Source organism: Papilio polytes, unplaced genomic scaffold (assembly GCF_000836215.1).
Source record: "Papilio polytes unplaced genomic scaffold, Ppol_1.0 DF823991.1, whole genome shotgun sequence".
NCBI classification, from domain to species: Eukaryota; Metazoa; Arthropoda; class Insecta; order Lepidoptera; family Papilionidae; genus Papilio; species Papilio polytes.
Genome location: NW_013525213.1, coordinates 2,240,479 through 2,254,357, shown reverse-complemented (window position 1 = coordinate 2,254,357; position 13,879 = coordinate 2,240,479). Strand labels below are relative to the sequence as shown.

General features: G+C 33.0%; 2 protein-coding genes across 4 annotated transcripts in view; both read right to left on the bottom strand.

Moving 5' to 3' along the window:
• LOC106101279 (CLIP-associating protein-like) overlaps nt 1-6,636 on the bottom strand; it is a 13,362-nt gene extending 6,726 nt beyond the window's left edge. The window contains exon 1 of the mRNA XM_013280445.1: nt 6,536-6,636. The gene's annotated coding sequence lies outside the window, so the exon portion shown is untranslated. The remainder of the gene's footprint in view (nt 1-6,535) is intronic.
• Nucleotides 6,637-7,106: 470 nt separating this feature from the next.
• Nucleotides 7,107-13,873, bottom strand: LOC106101412. 3 transcript variants are annotated; one of them, XM_013280646.1, is made up of 6 exons: nt 13,766-13,873; nt 13,139-13,371; nt 12,104-12,194; nt 11,455-11,501; nt 9,152-11,270; nt 7,107-8,994 (listed from the first exon to the last, which is right to left on the bottom strand). In XM_013280646.1, the coding sequence occupies exons 5-6, from the start codon at nt 11,157-11,159 to the stop codon at nt 7,187-7,189; spliced, it is 3,816 nt and encodes a 1,271-aa protein (XP_013136100.1). In that variant the 5' UTR covers nt 11,160-11,270; nt 11,455-11,501; nt 12,104-12,194; nt 13,139-13,371; nt 13,766-13,873; the 3' UTR covers nt 7,107-7,186. The 3 variants fall into 3 exon arrangements, with proteins under 3 accessions (XP_013136100.1, XP_013136098.1, XP_013136101.1); XM_013280644.1 differs by lacking the exons at nt 12,104-12,194; nt 13,139-13,371; nt 13,766-13,873 and adding an exon at nt 11,992-12,052; XM_013280647.1 differs by lacking the exons at nt 12,104-12,194; nt 13,139-13,371; nt 13,766-13,873 and adding an exon at nt 11,996-12,052.
• Nucleotides 13,874-13,879: the final 6 nt, after the last annotated feature.

Sequence of the window (13,879 nt, the reverse complement as noted above, 5' to 3'; positions counted from 1 at the left end):
TGGGCCGATTTCGACTGGAAATTCACTGAACGGGAGCTGACATAGACGGGCATATTATACTTAACTGTTTGATCTTAATATTGCGTAGACGAACTAAAATCCTAGCAAAATCGAACTATTTACGTGTCGGATGCCGGGAATTTCCGGTCTCTAACCATATAACTGATAAGACCGTATGATTAATTAGTCTTTATAACATGTTAAAGCATACAAATGTGTATTATTTTCAAAACTAAGTAACAATGTTTTATAGAAATGAAGGTTTTGCTTTTGTTCTTTGAAATAGCACAAAAGGACTTTCTTGAGAACCTCTTTACTCTATACTATTGAAAATTATCAAGGCCTTTGTCAAGGTCAACTATCATACTAATATTATAAATGCGAAAGTTTAGGTGGATGGATAGAAGTTTGTTAGAGTTTGTTTCCTAAACGGCTGGACGGATCTCGATGAAATTTGGCATAGACGTAGACGATAGACGGAAGAATATGTAGGCAACTCACTTTTGCATTTTTTTTAATTTAACGTGGATTGAGTCGCGGGCGAAAGCTAGTTGCAATATAAATTGAATTCCTTGATTGTTTTCAATGTGCAACAATGTATGCATTTTCCACACAGCTTGATATAATAAACATACTCCAATCACATCAATTGTTCCATTGAGAGTGCTCGGAGTGGAACAATAGATATGACTTTGGACGTTGACAACTGAATTGGCATCGAGACAAGACGCAGCAAAAAAAGAGCGTAGGTGTCTCAGGAGTGTAAGCACTTGACTCGTAATCTACAGGTCAAAGTTCCAATCCTACCATGTACCAATGTGACTTCCTTATTTCATAAGTAATTGACATTCTAACATTGAAGGACAATTTAATGCCTGCACATATCAGCGAAGAAATTCAAAGATATGTGCGTAGTCAACCCACACTGGGCCAGCGTCGACTAAGGCATAGTCACCCCTTACTAGTCGTTTTGGTAGACTCAGGCCTTTAGTGGGCATTTAGTGGAATGTTAAATAAAATAACAATATAGCACTTATGTTAAATGTAAATAGGTCTTAATTTGCATTTGATATAACCAACGGTTGTAAGTATTGTGTATTCATGCCGCATAGAACTAAACACGGATTTCGATGGACTTTCACTACAAGCCATATCTAAGCTTAGTAAAAATCTGTATAAACTATTACATTTTCATATATTTTACTAACAGTTTCATACTGTTGATTGTTTTAAAACTTGTCCTGCTATTTGCAGTGGGAACACTTCATACTATTATTATAAATGCGAAAGTTTAGATGGATGTTTGTTAGAGTTTGTAGCCTAAACGGCTGAACTCAATGAAATTTGGCATAAATGTAGAGCATAGTCTGGAAAAACACATAGGCTACTTGCTTTTTTATTAATTACATGTGAGCGGAGTCGCGGGCAAAAAGTTTATGCATACATAAACATAGCTTTCTCGTTAATTCACGGGTTTAATGTGGTTATCACACACATGTAGATTAGAATAAATCATCAATTCAGATTATTATGAAAATTTAACTATAAATGAAGTAGTATGTAATTTAAAAATACATACAAACAAATACACAGTCAAATGTAATGTAAGTGCAATTGGCGTAGTAACCGCATGAGTTTACTGTATAGCGCCCGATTAGTGAGTGGTTCGACGTTTAACTTGCATACGCTTGTACCGGATTTAAATACCTACACAGAATTACACACAAGTAACGGATTACAAGTGTAGTCTGTTATTTAGCGAGAATTTTTTATTAATATCCTGCTCAATAGGACCAAAATTATTTTAAATTAGATCATACTGTAGAAGGCATTGGGGAAGGAAGTTCAAGAGATGACTGGTCTTAATAAACTCATCTCTATATATGTATTTATGTCTATATTAAAAATCTATGATGATATTTGACTATTTTCTTACAAAGACAAAGCAACACAGAAATTAATAATAAAAAGAAGCATCTTAAACTTTCTCATCCTAAAACGGGATCAATTTACTTAAAAATTACATAGACAAAAAATGCAGTTTCTTCTAAAGACCACTACATATGTTCAGTTTTAACTGAAGAATTTAAAAATTCAATTAAAGTTAACCCTACACACACATAGTTTTAACCGAACAGTTTGACTCTTCAGTCTGAATTGTATCTATGTAACATTTACTTGTAACTCAACATAACAGAGCCATCAAGTAATCAGTAGCTAGATAATTACAGTACTTGCTAATGAGTACATATTCAGAGGACTTTATTATTCACTTGCGTCACACTTAGCGTACCGACATGAAACTGACGCCATTCATTACTAAATAACTTTTCAACAAGCCCTGACATTTCAGTATTCATGTGATAAAATTAATTATATAGAAGTTTTATTATAAAAATTAACAGATGTTTGTTCCAAGTTATCTCTAAAACGAATGCATGAATCTTGACGAAATTTAGTACAAATGTCTGGAAGAATGCATAGGCTATTGTTTTTTTTTTAATTCCGCGCGGACGTCGTGGGCAAAAGTTTATTAATAAATATTTATGACTTGTCACAGGATGTATTGCATGTATTTGCATATTTTATGAATGCAGTTTGTGTTATTTGCATTGTGACCTCTTGTAGCATATACTAAGCTAATTTTGATGTGTGAAATCATTTGATTCATATTAATTTCCAAACTATTATAGCATTACAGTCTTTTAAATTCATTAGACATTATAATATGGTTTACCCCTGCGACTATATGGGTGGAACTAAAAAAACAAAAGTAAGTAGCCTATGTATTCTTCCAGACTATTTCAACATCTGTGCCAAATTTTATCAAGATCTGTTCAGCAGTTTATGCTACAAACTCTAACAAACATCTATCCATATGAACTTTGGCATTTTTTTATTATAAGGTGGCATACAAGCAAGCAGCCACCTGAAACCGAAATGGCGAAGCGACCACTGCCCATAGGTAGAGGAGGAGACGCACATAAAGGCAATATTTCCCTTTCCTATGCATCTCATCTACCATCAAATTCACTTTTTATTCCCATCCTATCCTCTTAAGCAAAGGGGCTCTACCACTCTTAAAATAATTTATAATATTAGTTTGATTAATTACATTTCTTTAACACTGAACATTTCATTGGAAGAATAAACATTGCTTATCACAAGGTTTTTCATATCTTTTTTCACTACTCTACAATATAAACAATTACATACATAGTAAAATAAAAAATAAAACGACTGAGGATGACATCAGCAACTTGGAAAGATCCATTAAGTAATGACCTAGGTAATAAATCTTTATTGGCCCTGAGTCACGACATAAATAACATTAAAGGGTTCAAAGATAGTGTTCACTAAATGTGATTTTTGGATGTAGGACTTGTATACAGATAATATCTCTTTCATTGTCTTAAGAAATACATACAACAATAGGTCATAATAATGGTATTTTATAGTAATTGTTTTATCACATGTGACAAGGAGAATATTAGTAAGTGTGGAAGGGTACACCGGTAGAGGTAGACCTAGAAAGAGGTGGATGGATCGTATGAAAGGTAACATGATCAAAAAGGGGGTGATGACTGAGATGAAGTATGATAGTGTTATACCCTACGAGAGTAGGATAAGGAGGAACTGTTGTATCAAAGTGTCCACTTAAATAAGCTTGCAATACTAAACACCCTTTAATTATCACTTGCTTTTGCCTACATCTTTGTCTAAACATAATAAAAAACTTAGTAATCTGTTTTCCAGACTATATGCTAAATCTGTGCCAAATTTTATTGAGTTATATTAAGCCAATTTGGTCATAAGTAACAAATATCCAAATATAAAACTTTTCCATTTATTAGTATGATTTGTATCACATATTGTTTAAGCATGTCACCCCCGTCCCCACCCAAAGTAACATTCTAGCTATATTTCCAATCTATCTAACCATAACTAGATTCACCGAGATTAATTTTAGTCACAATTTTTAAGACAATCTTCCTTACAATGGTATATTTCTATCTATTCTACATTTATATAAGAATAAGTTAATAATATTATTATATCATGACAATGAAATAGTGACATTTGAACATTGTCATATCCCAAGGCATATAAATCCACAATTTATATAAATAATGAATGAACTTGCATTGTCTACTGTTACTCATATCATGAACAAATTACATTATTTCAATAGACTACCAAGCAAGTGTAACAAGGGAAATATTTTCTTTAGAATTGCTTGATACAATAAAATATTTTTAATAAAACTTATAACTTTATATCAAGGTTTAAATAGGTTACAAATACTTCTAGATATTACAAACTAATATTATAAACGAGCTGTTGCCCAAGACTTCGTCCGCGTGTTATTAGAAAACCTATGAACTATATAAATAACAAAAAGCTAAGTATCCCTCGGGAACCGGACACCTCGGGGATGAAGCTTATCCCATGTATACCCCAGACTTTGTTTTACATCTGTGCCAAATTTCAATAAGATATGTTGAACCGTTGCAGATTGATCGAGTAAACATTAAAAAACTAAATGAATCCCACTGGAACCGTAACTTATCCCGGGATAAAAAGTAGCCTATGTGTTCTTCCAGACTATGCTCTAAACCTGTGTCAAATTTCATGGAGATCCGTTCAGCCGTTTAGGCTACAAACGCTAACAAACTTCCATCCATCCATCTAAACTTTCGCATTTATAATATTAGTAGATGTTTGTTATAGATGTAGTACTTTCTGTAAGAACATATAGGCTACCTATGTTCTAGAAATTTGTAGACCATAGGATAATTGAGTTACATATTTACTTAATACCCTTTCTATTTGACACATTTATTGAAATTTGTTTATAGAACACTAGCTTTTGCTTGCAAATTTGTATTTGTTTATAGAACACCTGCTATCGTCCACATCAAAATAAAAAAAACAAATGTAATTAGCCTATGTATTCTTCCAAACTATCCTCTATATCTATACCAAATATCAACCAGATCTGTTCAGCCGTTAAGGCTACAAACTCAAACAAACATCCATCCATCTAAACTTTCTCATTTATAATATTAGTAAGAAATAAGATAGTCTCTTAACATATGAGATACTTTTCACCATTATCTGCGCAATAAAGCCACAGACAAAAGCCAGTTTATGATTGTCTGTTTAGACAAATATTCATCAAAATTTTTGATTATAAATATAACTGTTAGCAATAGACAAAGACATCATTTAGTTTGTGAGACAGAACAAAACCCACATACATCCTAATATGGTTTAAGGAAACCCTCTTCATATATGAAACAATTATAAATGAAACTCATGTTTATATGCTCATATATGGTTTAACAACTCCCACACAACACACCTATTGATTTTATTCACATTGTTTATAGTAGATACTAGCTTTTGCCCGTGACTCCATCTGTGTAGATTAAAAATAAACAAAAGTAGCCTATGTGTTCTTTCAGACTATGTTCTATATTTATGCAAGTTAATTTGATAGCATATCTATGACTGTATTTCTGTAGAATAAATGCACATTGATATGTAAAGTTTTGCCTTTTAGAGCAAAGTTTATGTAAAAAATGTTTATTTCTTGATTATGACTTATTATGTTAGGGTATGCTAAGAGCCCCTCGGTGGGGACATATTGTGAGCAGATGTTTGTTTTTTATTATTTTATTCTTAAATAAGTATATGAATTTTACTATCTAGCAAATGATAATATGTATAGTACATTTGACTTAATTGAAAGTAAGACAATGTTTACTCTTGTAAACAAAACATTTTTTTTCTGGAAATTTCTAGTGTATTACTAGACGGTTTTTTCTAAGCTATTTTGGATAAAGAGATGGTAATAAATTACTTTTGGTAATTTAAGTTGCTTTTTTTACTTTTGTACAGTGTTATTTTTTATGTAATGGATGTTATTTATAAGTATTTCGAAAAGAGAATTTCTCGTTTTCATTTGCTTCAACGGCATTTCTATACTACCTGGTATTTAATTATCGCATATTTAAAGTAGAAATCCATGTTTATCGACACCGATATGTATAATCGCAAGTAAATCCTGATTGCGTATACAATGTTTATAACTTTTATAGCGACATATGTGTATGGAACATGATGTCATCTCATATCCGAACAATTGAGGTTACTCACTAAATATTAAAGTGCCACACAATAAACTATTTCCTACCGAGTTTCAAAAGGATGTAACATTGTTACCCTATCGTTTATTAGCATAACTGTTTGATTTCAACAGGAAATTGGAAAATAACTGAGTATTTTTAAATCATCGAATGTTCTAAGTAACAAAGCTGATCTGTCAAGTCTCACAAAGTTCGCGAATCGGACGCTGTTGTTACGAATTGTACAATCGAAAATAAGTAAAACACTAACTTTGTTTTATCAGGAAACTCGCTTCTCGATCACATACGAAAGTAGGCACGGCCTTTGTAATCCGATGTAAAAATACGTTCCGGAGACATTTCCATCTAGAGATTTGACCTTTGCAAGTAAAACACTTCCTTACACGAATCAACAAGCACAGGCACTATCAATTTTCACGTTTGTTGTATGGAAATAGGAAAAATAATTGTTATATGCAATAAGTTACACTCTTTACACAGAAAATCTCACCGTTTCAAAATCACTCGAAAAATATTCGGCAATGTCGCGCATGCCCAACATAAATTTACATCACGTGACCTGTCATGGCGTCAAGACCGTAACTTTTTTAAAATGTTGCAACGTCAAACGAATTTATATCGAAGTTACTGTTTCTATTTCAAATAAAGGATAAAATGTTTTAGATTATTCAAAAACATTATGAAGCAAAATCTCTTATATTAAAACCATTTTAATGATGTTGAATTATGTGTGTAATAATAATATTTTTCGGTCCATTTAAACTCGCCTCGCTTCTCTCGAAACATATTTTCTTAAAACGTTCCTGGAGTTACTAAAAGATGGCGTTGTAAACCAAAAAGTAGCTACCAGTGCGAATTCGAACAGTCTTTTTTACTCACTGTAGATTTGTAGATCCCGTATCGTATTCTATTATCATGGGACTACCTTAAAAGACACCATAAACAAAACTAGCATTTTCATTTTGAACAAACAACTTTTTATTAATAACAATCACATTACAAACATTTTGAAAAGTTTGTGTAAAAAGAAACACTTAAAAATCATTGTGTAAAAAACAACACGAAGGCATCGGGTAAAAATCTTCACAATTACATGAACGTCGTCTTCTTCGACGCATGGGAGCTTCGCCACATTTACAACGAAGTCTGCTTAGATCTCTTTCTCTTTCATATTCCATATCATAGTCATCTCTGTCATAACGGGCACTATTATAATTTATAGGTTTTCCGTAAGGTGGTGCTGCTTGTATTGCGGATATGGCACCATTGGAAGAGCCATATTGTGATTTAGATCTAGGGTCATAAAAAAAGTTATTAGAATTGCGCTGTGAAGGATCGCGTAAGGAATAATAATCATATCTTTGTTGGTCAACTGAAGGGTTCCTATAACGACTAACTTTAGTACTATTAGGGCTTCCTTCAAAAAATTTACTAATTTCATTTAATTCTTCGGGTGCAAATATTTTTCTTCTTTGGCTAGTGTTTGGATAACGTTGTGATATTTGTTGAGAATTAGAATTTCTAGGACGTGAGGATAGGGTTAAATAGGCTTCGTCACTGCTGGGTCCCGGCGTTTGACTGGTGCCTAATATACCTTTATCTATTGACCTTCTTGTTGGCTGCAATTTCACTATTTTATCTTCATATGGAATTTGATCTTCAAAACGAACTCTTTCACCATTTTTTGACAATCTAACATTTTGATTACCGTACGGCATTCTATCAAAATCCTTAACTTGCGAAGAGCCATTGATTGAATTGTCAATTTTCTGTACACTTGAATTTAATGGAACGTGTTTTTTAAATGACTCATAGGTTAAGGAATTTTCTCTTTCTCGTCTACCTTTTATTCTTCTAGCAAGATCTTCAACCATATAATTGATATTTAAATCTTGGTCCTTTTCAAGTCCAACCGCTTTGTCAGATAAAAACACACTTATTTCGTGTTTCATTTCTCTTTCAGCCCCGGGACTGTCTAAACTCAAATTCACATCCATGCCATGAATTTTGTTTGCTAATGCCTGTTTTAATATCCTTCTTCTATTGACGTTCATGCCTTCAGTTGGAGCTACAGGTAATTCATTAAACCAGGCTTCTATCTCGTTGTTTATTTCAACTAAATTAATTTCTTGTTTTTCAATATCATTATTTGGAATAGGCACACCTTGAAGTTCTTTAAATACTATTTCATTTATACTTTCGATTGGCAGCTCCAGAAACGGTTTTCTTTCTTTTCTTTTTACACATTCGTATATCTGGTTTGTGCGATTCATTAATCGTTGCAAGTAAACTTTCATTTTTAGAGGACTTTGTTCCCGATAGTTTGTTGCAGCCATATATTTCTCAGCCATTCTTAAAGCACTCAATTGTTGAGAATATTCATCATCCAATCTTTGCTCTACCATTAACTTGCGTCTGTCTGATACTTGATTAAGTTTTTGCTTGAATTCTGAATCGTCTTTTGTTTTGTGCATGAACTTAAGTATTTTAGTTGCCTCCATCACTATTTTTGTTTTCCATCCTTGTCTTATTTTCTTCATATCTTCTGTTTGAGGGAGAATATCTAAGAGTCCATCGATTTCATCCTCGAATGTGAACTCGAAGTACGTATAATCGTTTTCAACATGAGAGTCTTCTATCAGCATATAGAAAAGTTTTAATATGTTGTGTAGTACTCCTTCTCTGGCCAATTCTGTTAAATCAGGATTAGTCGCTAGAATAGGTAGCTCTTTACAGTAATTGCGAAATGTCTCCACACAATACTCATGTAGTTGTTGTCTTGTTGCATTTTCTGGGATGTCTTTGACATTCTTTTGATTTGACTGAAGGGAAGAATTCGGCTCTGAAATATTATATTAATCAATTGTTGATTACCACTTTAGAAGAAGAGTTTTTGGTTAGAATATTTTTAAAATATATTATGATTAGATCTAATAGGAGTAAGATGTAGTAAGTTTAACAATTGTATTTTAATTAAAGTAATGAATAATGTTGCATACCTTTTTTGCTATCATTTGCAGCATTTGTAGTGGTTGTAGTATTATCCGGATTATTTGCCTTTGTTGTTGTAAGTACTATTTTAATATCACCAGCTTTATTACCATGTTCTTTGTTTAGATTATTCCATCGATTCGGACATTCTCCGCTTTTGCAATTTTTCCCACAGCAACATTCAGCCTCATGTTTCAACAAATCTCTGGGAAGTATTTTAAGTATATTTTCGTCACAAAACATTAATTCCGAGTAAATATCATTCATTACGCTTTTATCTGCTTTATAATGTGATCCTGGTAGTAAAGCAGGTGGTTTGGGTGTGTTACATTCATTTACTTGAGGAGTATAAGCAGTTGGCGACTGTTCGTGGTAAATTTTTGTTTGACAATTCGCTGATGTATTCAAATGGAAAATATTTAGCACATCTTTTGTTAATTCTGATAACTTATGAGCCAATTCAAAGTTTCTTCCCGTCATCGGAAGGAATAAATGCTTACAAATAACGCATTTAAGATAATCAGCAACAGATTCTCTGGTTGTGTCAGTTGATTGTTGATTTAGTAGCGTCAGTTGTGTAGTTATATCTTCTGTCAGATTTTTTAAAACATTATCGTAGCAGACGTTATCTTTTATTGTATAAATTCCAAATTTCATAAACCACTGCCTAATTTGACTCTCGATTTGCTCAGGAATGGTTCCAATGTTTTGTGTTAAACTTTCCTCTTTCGTTTTATTTTCTTTTTTCGGTTCTTCAATCGGTAATGGAGGTGATGGAGGTGATGGAGGTGATGGAGGTGGTGGAGGTGATGAATTATCCTTTTCTTGAACTGCATCTTGTCTTGAAGTTTGAGGTTTCTCAACATCAGGTAAGTTTTCTAATTCATTCTTCTTTTCGATTTGTTCTACATTTGTTTCCACTGTTTGTTTATTTTTAATACTCGTTAATAATTTTGTACCATCCCGCAAATTCATCTTGTCCATTTTTTTCTTAGTAAGTATAGCTTTATTTCGAGAGGAATCATGGATCATAATATATGTATCAGATATACATTTGACTGGCGACAAACAAGGTCGGGACTTTCGATGAAAAATTTTCAACTCATTGTCATAAGCTTTTGTTGTACAAAATCTGTTTAAAAGCATACTTGTTACATAATTGGCTTGGAATTCTGAAGATGATTGTATTTTTTTCAAAACTTGGTAAATATTTACTATACTTTGGAGTTCTATATCAATGGATTCATTAGATTGATTGTTAATGTTTTTACATAAATTGTCGACAGTTTTAGTTTTACCCAAGTTTCTTATAGCAATGGGATATCGACGACATTTCTTACTTTGATCTTGGGTTTTCTGGCACGCGTGTTGTGATTTCTTAATATCGATCACTCTCTGTTTTCCTAATTGACGTAAATTTTGAAGACTATTTCTAGAATCTTCCAAATATTTGTATTCAATTTTTGATACAACCCCAACTATATCTTTGATTATTTTTGATAATATAAAATTGACCACTTCATTTTCATGCTCTTTAAATAAATGATATTTGAGTATCGGCAACATATCGTCTTTGATTACTCGCTGTATTTTTACAGCTTCATTTGAATATTTTTGCCAAACAAGATCAAGTGTTTCTTTTTTAAAATCAAAAGATTCTGAATCAACATCTAATGAGTCAACATCACATTGTTTTATCAAATCATGTATTAAAGTGTCCTTCGAATTGCTCTGTTTTCTATGCTTTAATATGCAATTTAATATTTTACATAAAACCTCTCTTAGTTTCTCTTCGATTTTGTCATCTTCTGAGGTATTTAATTCTTTGATAAGATCTAATAATTCGGTTTTTAATCTTTTATGTCCACTTGCGTTAGCTTCATCGTCCCTAGTCTTTTGTGTTGAAGTTTTACGTTTACTGGTTGATGGAATTGGGATTTTTGTCTTTTTTGGTTTTCGGTGCGCCTTTGTTTTTTTCTTCGGTCTCAATTCTATCAAACTATTGAAGGTTTGCATGGATTTATTGTCTCTCAATGAATTTGGACGGATATGTATGGGTTCGAGAGTTACGTTACTGCTTTTGCCTTTTGCTAAATTTTCTTCACTATCCAGCTTTGACGAAGGTAGCTGTAAAAGGTGACATATGAGGTAAAATGTGTTTGTTCGTTTCAATATTTTTACTTCATTCATTGCTCTCATGTCATATTTCTCAATATCGCTTTCAACTTTCATATCTTAATTCAATCCCTTCCAAATCGTACTTTCAGAAAATTGTTTATTATATCTTGACTATTTTTTTAATAAAACTCACCTCTATATACGACGATTCATTAAGTGTGGCAACAACAGAGGCCGCATCTGGAATTTAAGGTATTTTATTGTAGTTTTTTTATATTAACATGAAACATGGGAATCGTAAATTCAAGGGGTGCTTCAGTAAATAGGCTCCGAAACTGAAGGAAGTAACATTATTATTGAGTAATATAGACAATGAACCTTGCTTTTTTTGTATGTATATATTAGTAGATTTTGTTTATTTACTAATATTTCCTTTAAACATTCCAACTAAGCTGTAGGCTTGTGTTAGGACATGGTTCACGACAATAGTCGAATGGATATTCTCGACCTCAAGATCGGTAGCCTGTACCCATAACCTTTAGACTATTGACGCTTCATTACTGCCTTTGTTATTTGGGTAATGGATGGACCATCATAGGGAAGGGGTATGACAGAAAAGGGAGAATTTATAGGATGTTTTTTTATCACCTAGTCGAAGTTGGGGATTGTAAGGGGCTAGTAAGGGTTGTTTTAACTACTTTTTACTGATAAATAATGTAATTAGTTTTACCAACTTTGCTACCATGCATCCTCGTGTGTGAATTCATTCTCTGCAAATAAATTTATTAATGCCGTTTAATGATTACTACAACTATCTTCATATAAGCAACAAACTTGCTTACCAGTATTCTTGACCCCTAGCTACAGATAGGGTTCATTTTCTAAATGTTCTGTTTAAAAATCATCCTCGCAACATCCACAACAGCAGTGAAACTGCAATTATTATGGACTTTGAGGCAGTTAACACTTCCACTGCGTATCAAGACTAACAAGAGCACCCGAAAACGAGCCCGAAAAGAAGCGACAGAGGTCCCCACGCCAAAAGCTCCATATTATCTGCCTATCTCTCTGGGTGACAGGCGTTATCTTGTTTTGCGGATCGTTCAAAATCGAACCGACGTCTACTCTAATTTTAATTTCTCATAGTTACGAAACGATTATACGATTATTTTTTATTTATTTATTTATTTATTAAGATAAACCAACAGGACAAAATTATAACACAGACATTTTTACACAATACAATAAGTAACATGCAGATAATTTGTCCTAATTATAGGTTTACACGATTATAATAGAGACAAATAAAAATTTACTATATTTTGTGTTGTCTGCAAAATAGATACCAACAGAACGATCGCGTCCACTCCAGTTGAATGAATTTGTGTTGCAGTTAATGTGTTAAAATGTGGAACGTTATTGCTAAAGCTCTGGGATATTATTAATTATTCCGGAAAGACAATTACCTACCTGCTACGTTTAACAACAGATATAATAAAACAAATGACAATCCTATTGCTTGACTTTGAGCGTAGAGTTTGAAAAAATATATAGAGGAAGCATATTTGCCCCAATACTTACGACATTTTTCACATACCCCACTAACGCTATCTATTGATAGGTCCTCAAAACCCGCATGTTAATACATTTAACAAAAGATGGAGCTATAATTTTATAAAATGTTTTATAATGTCCATACAAGGATGTCCTTGTGCTACGTTAGTTCCACCACTTTTCAAAGAAGTTAGCGGTAAAATGTTGATCCCTATGTCTAGTCTATTATATATTTCTTAAATGTCTAGTTTTGACCCAGTACATGATAAAGGATGCATTTTTGATACTTTTATTGCTAGATGAAATAAGTGCATATTACTTACATGATATGGACTTTTACTATCGATGCCTCTAGAAGTTCCGTAATACATATCATTAATGTGTTCATGATATTTACACAAGTTCTCGTATTCATGAGGCAGCAGACCATCGTAGCGTGTCGGCGAAGTATCGTAATGTCTTGTTTTGTGTTCAAAATGTTTGAATCTAGGATATCTGGTGGTTGGTGTTACTTGGTAGCATGTCAGACAATCATTTGGACTGTTTATTCGTGAAGCTGAAATTAATAACGAATTATACTGGTTTGGATAAACTTAAGTTCGTTCAAGAGCCTGTTACGTTAGTTTGCTCTCTCTCAATATAAAAATTCCAGAGATATTGACAACCTCCTGCTTTACGTCATCGAGAACGTTGGTTAACAACCGGACAGCAGTGAATTCAAAGTTAAGATTACAGTGGGTTCCTACTGCAAGAATCGTTTCCATGGCAGCAGGCCTACTAGTACCTTAGTACTCACAAGTGGCGAGCCATGTTGTGTTGTAGACAAAATTATAAATACCTCGCGGTATAATCAAAAATGATTCGATATCGAATTTCAGATTTTCTTAGAAGACTAAGCTTCAAAAAAACTGAAGTATTAGTACTTAACTAGATAATAAAATTTATCTTACAGTCGGAAGGCTTTGTGTAACTGATGAGTCGCTCGAATACCTCGGAGGATGGCTCGGGGCCCACACTCGGATATCTCCGTAAAGAGCTTGCAAACGCGTTCGACTTTGACTGCG

Coding starts and splice junctions, on each gene's coding strand:
- LOC106101412 (XM_013280644.1), bottom strand. CDS start 12,028: ATGAATTCACACACGAGGATGCATGGTAGCAAAGTTG. Junction 11,502..11,991: donor GATGCATGGTAGCAAAGTTG/GTAAAACTAATT, acceptor CTTAAATTCCAG/ATGCGGCCTCTGTTGTTGCC. Junction 8,995..9,151: donor TGCAAATGATAGCAAAAAAG/GTATGCAACATT, acceptor ATAATATTTCAG/AGCCGAATTCTTCCCTTCAG.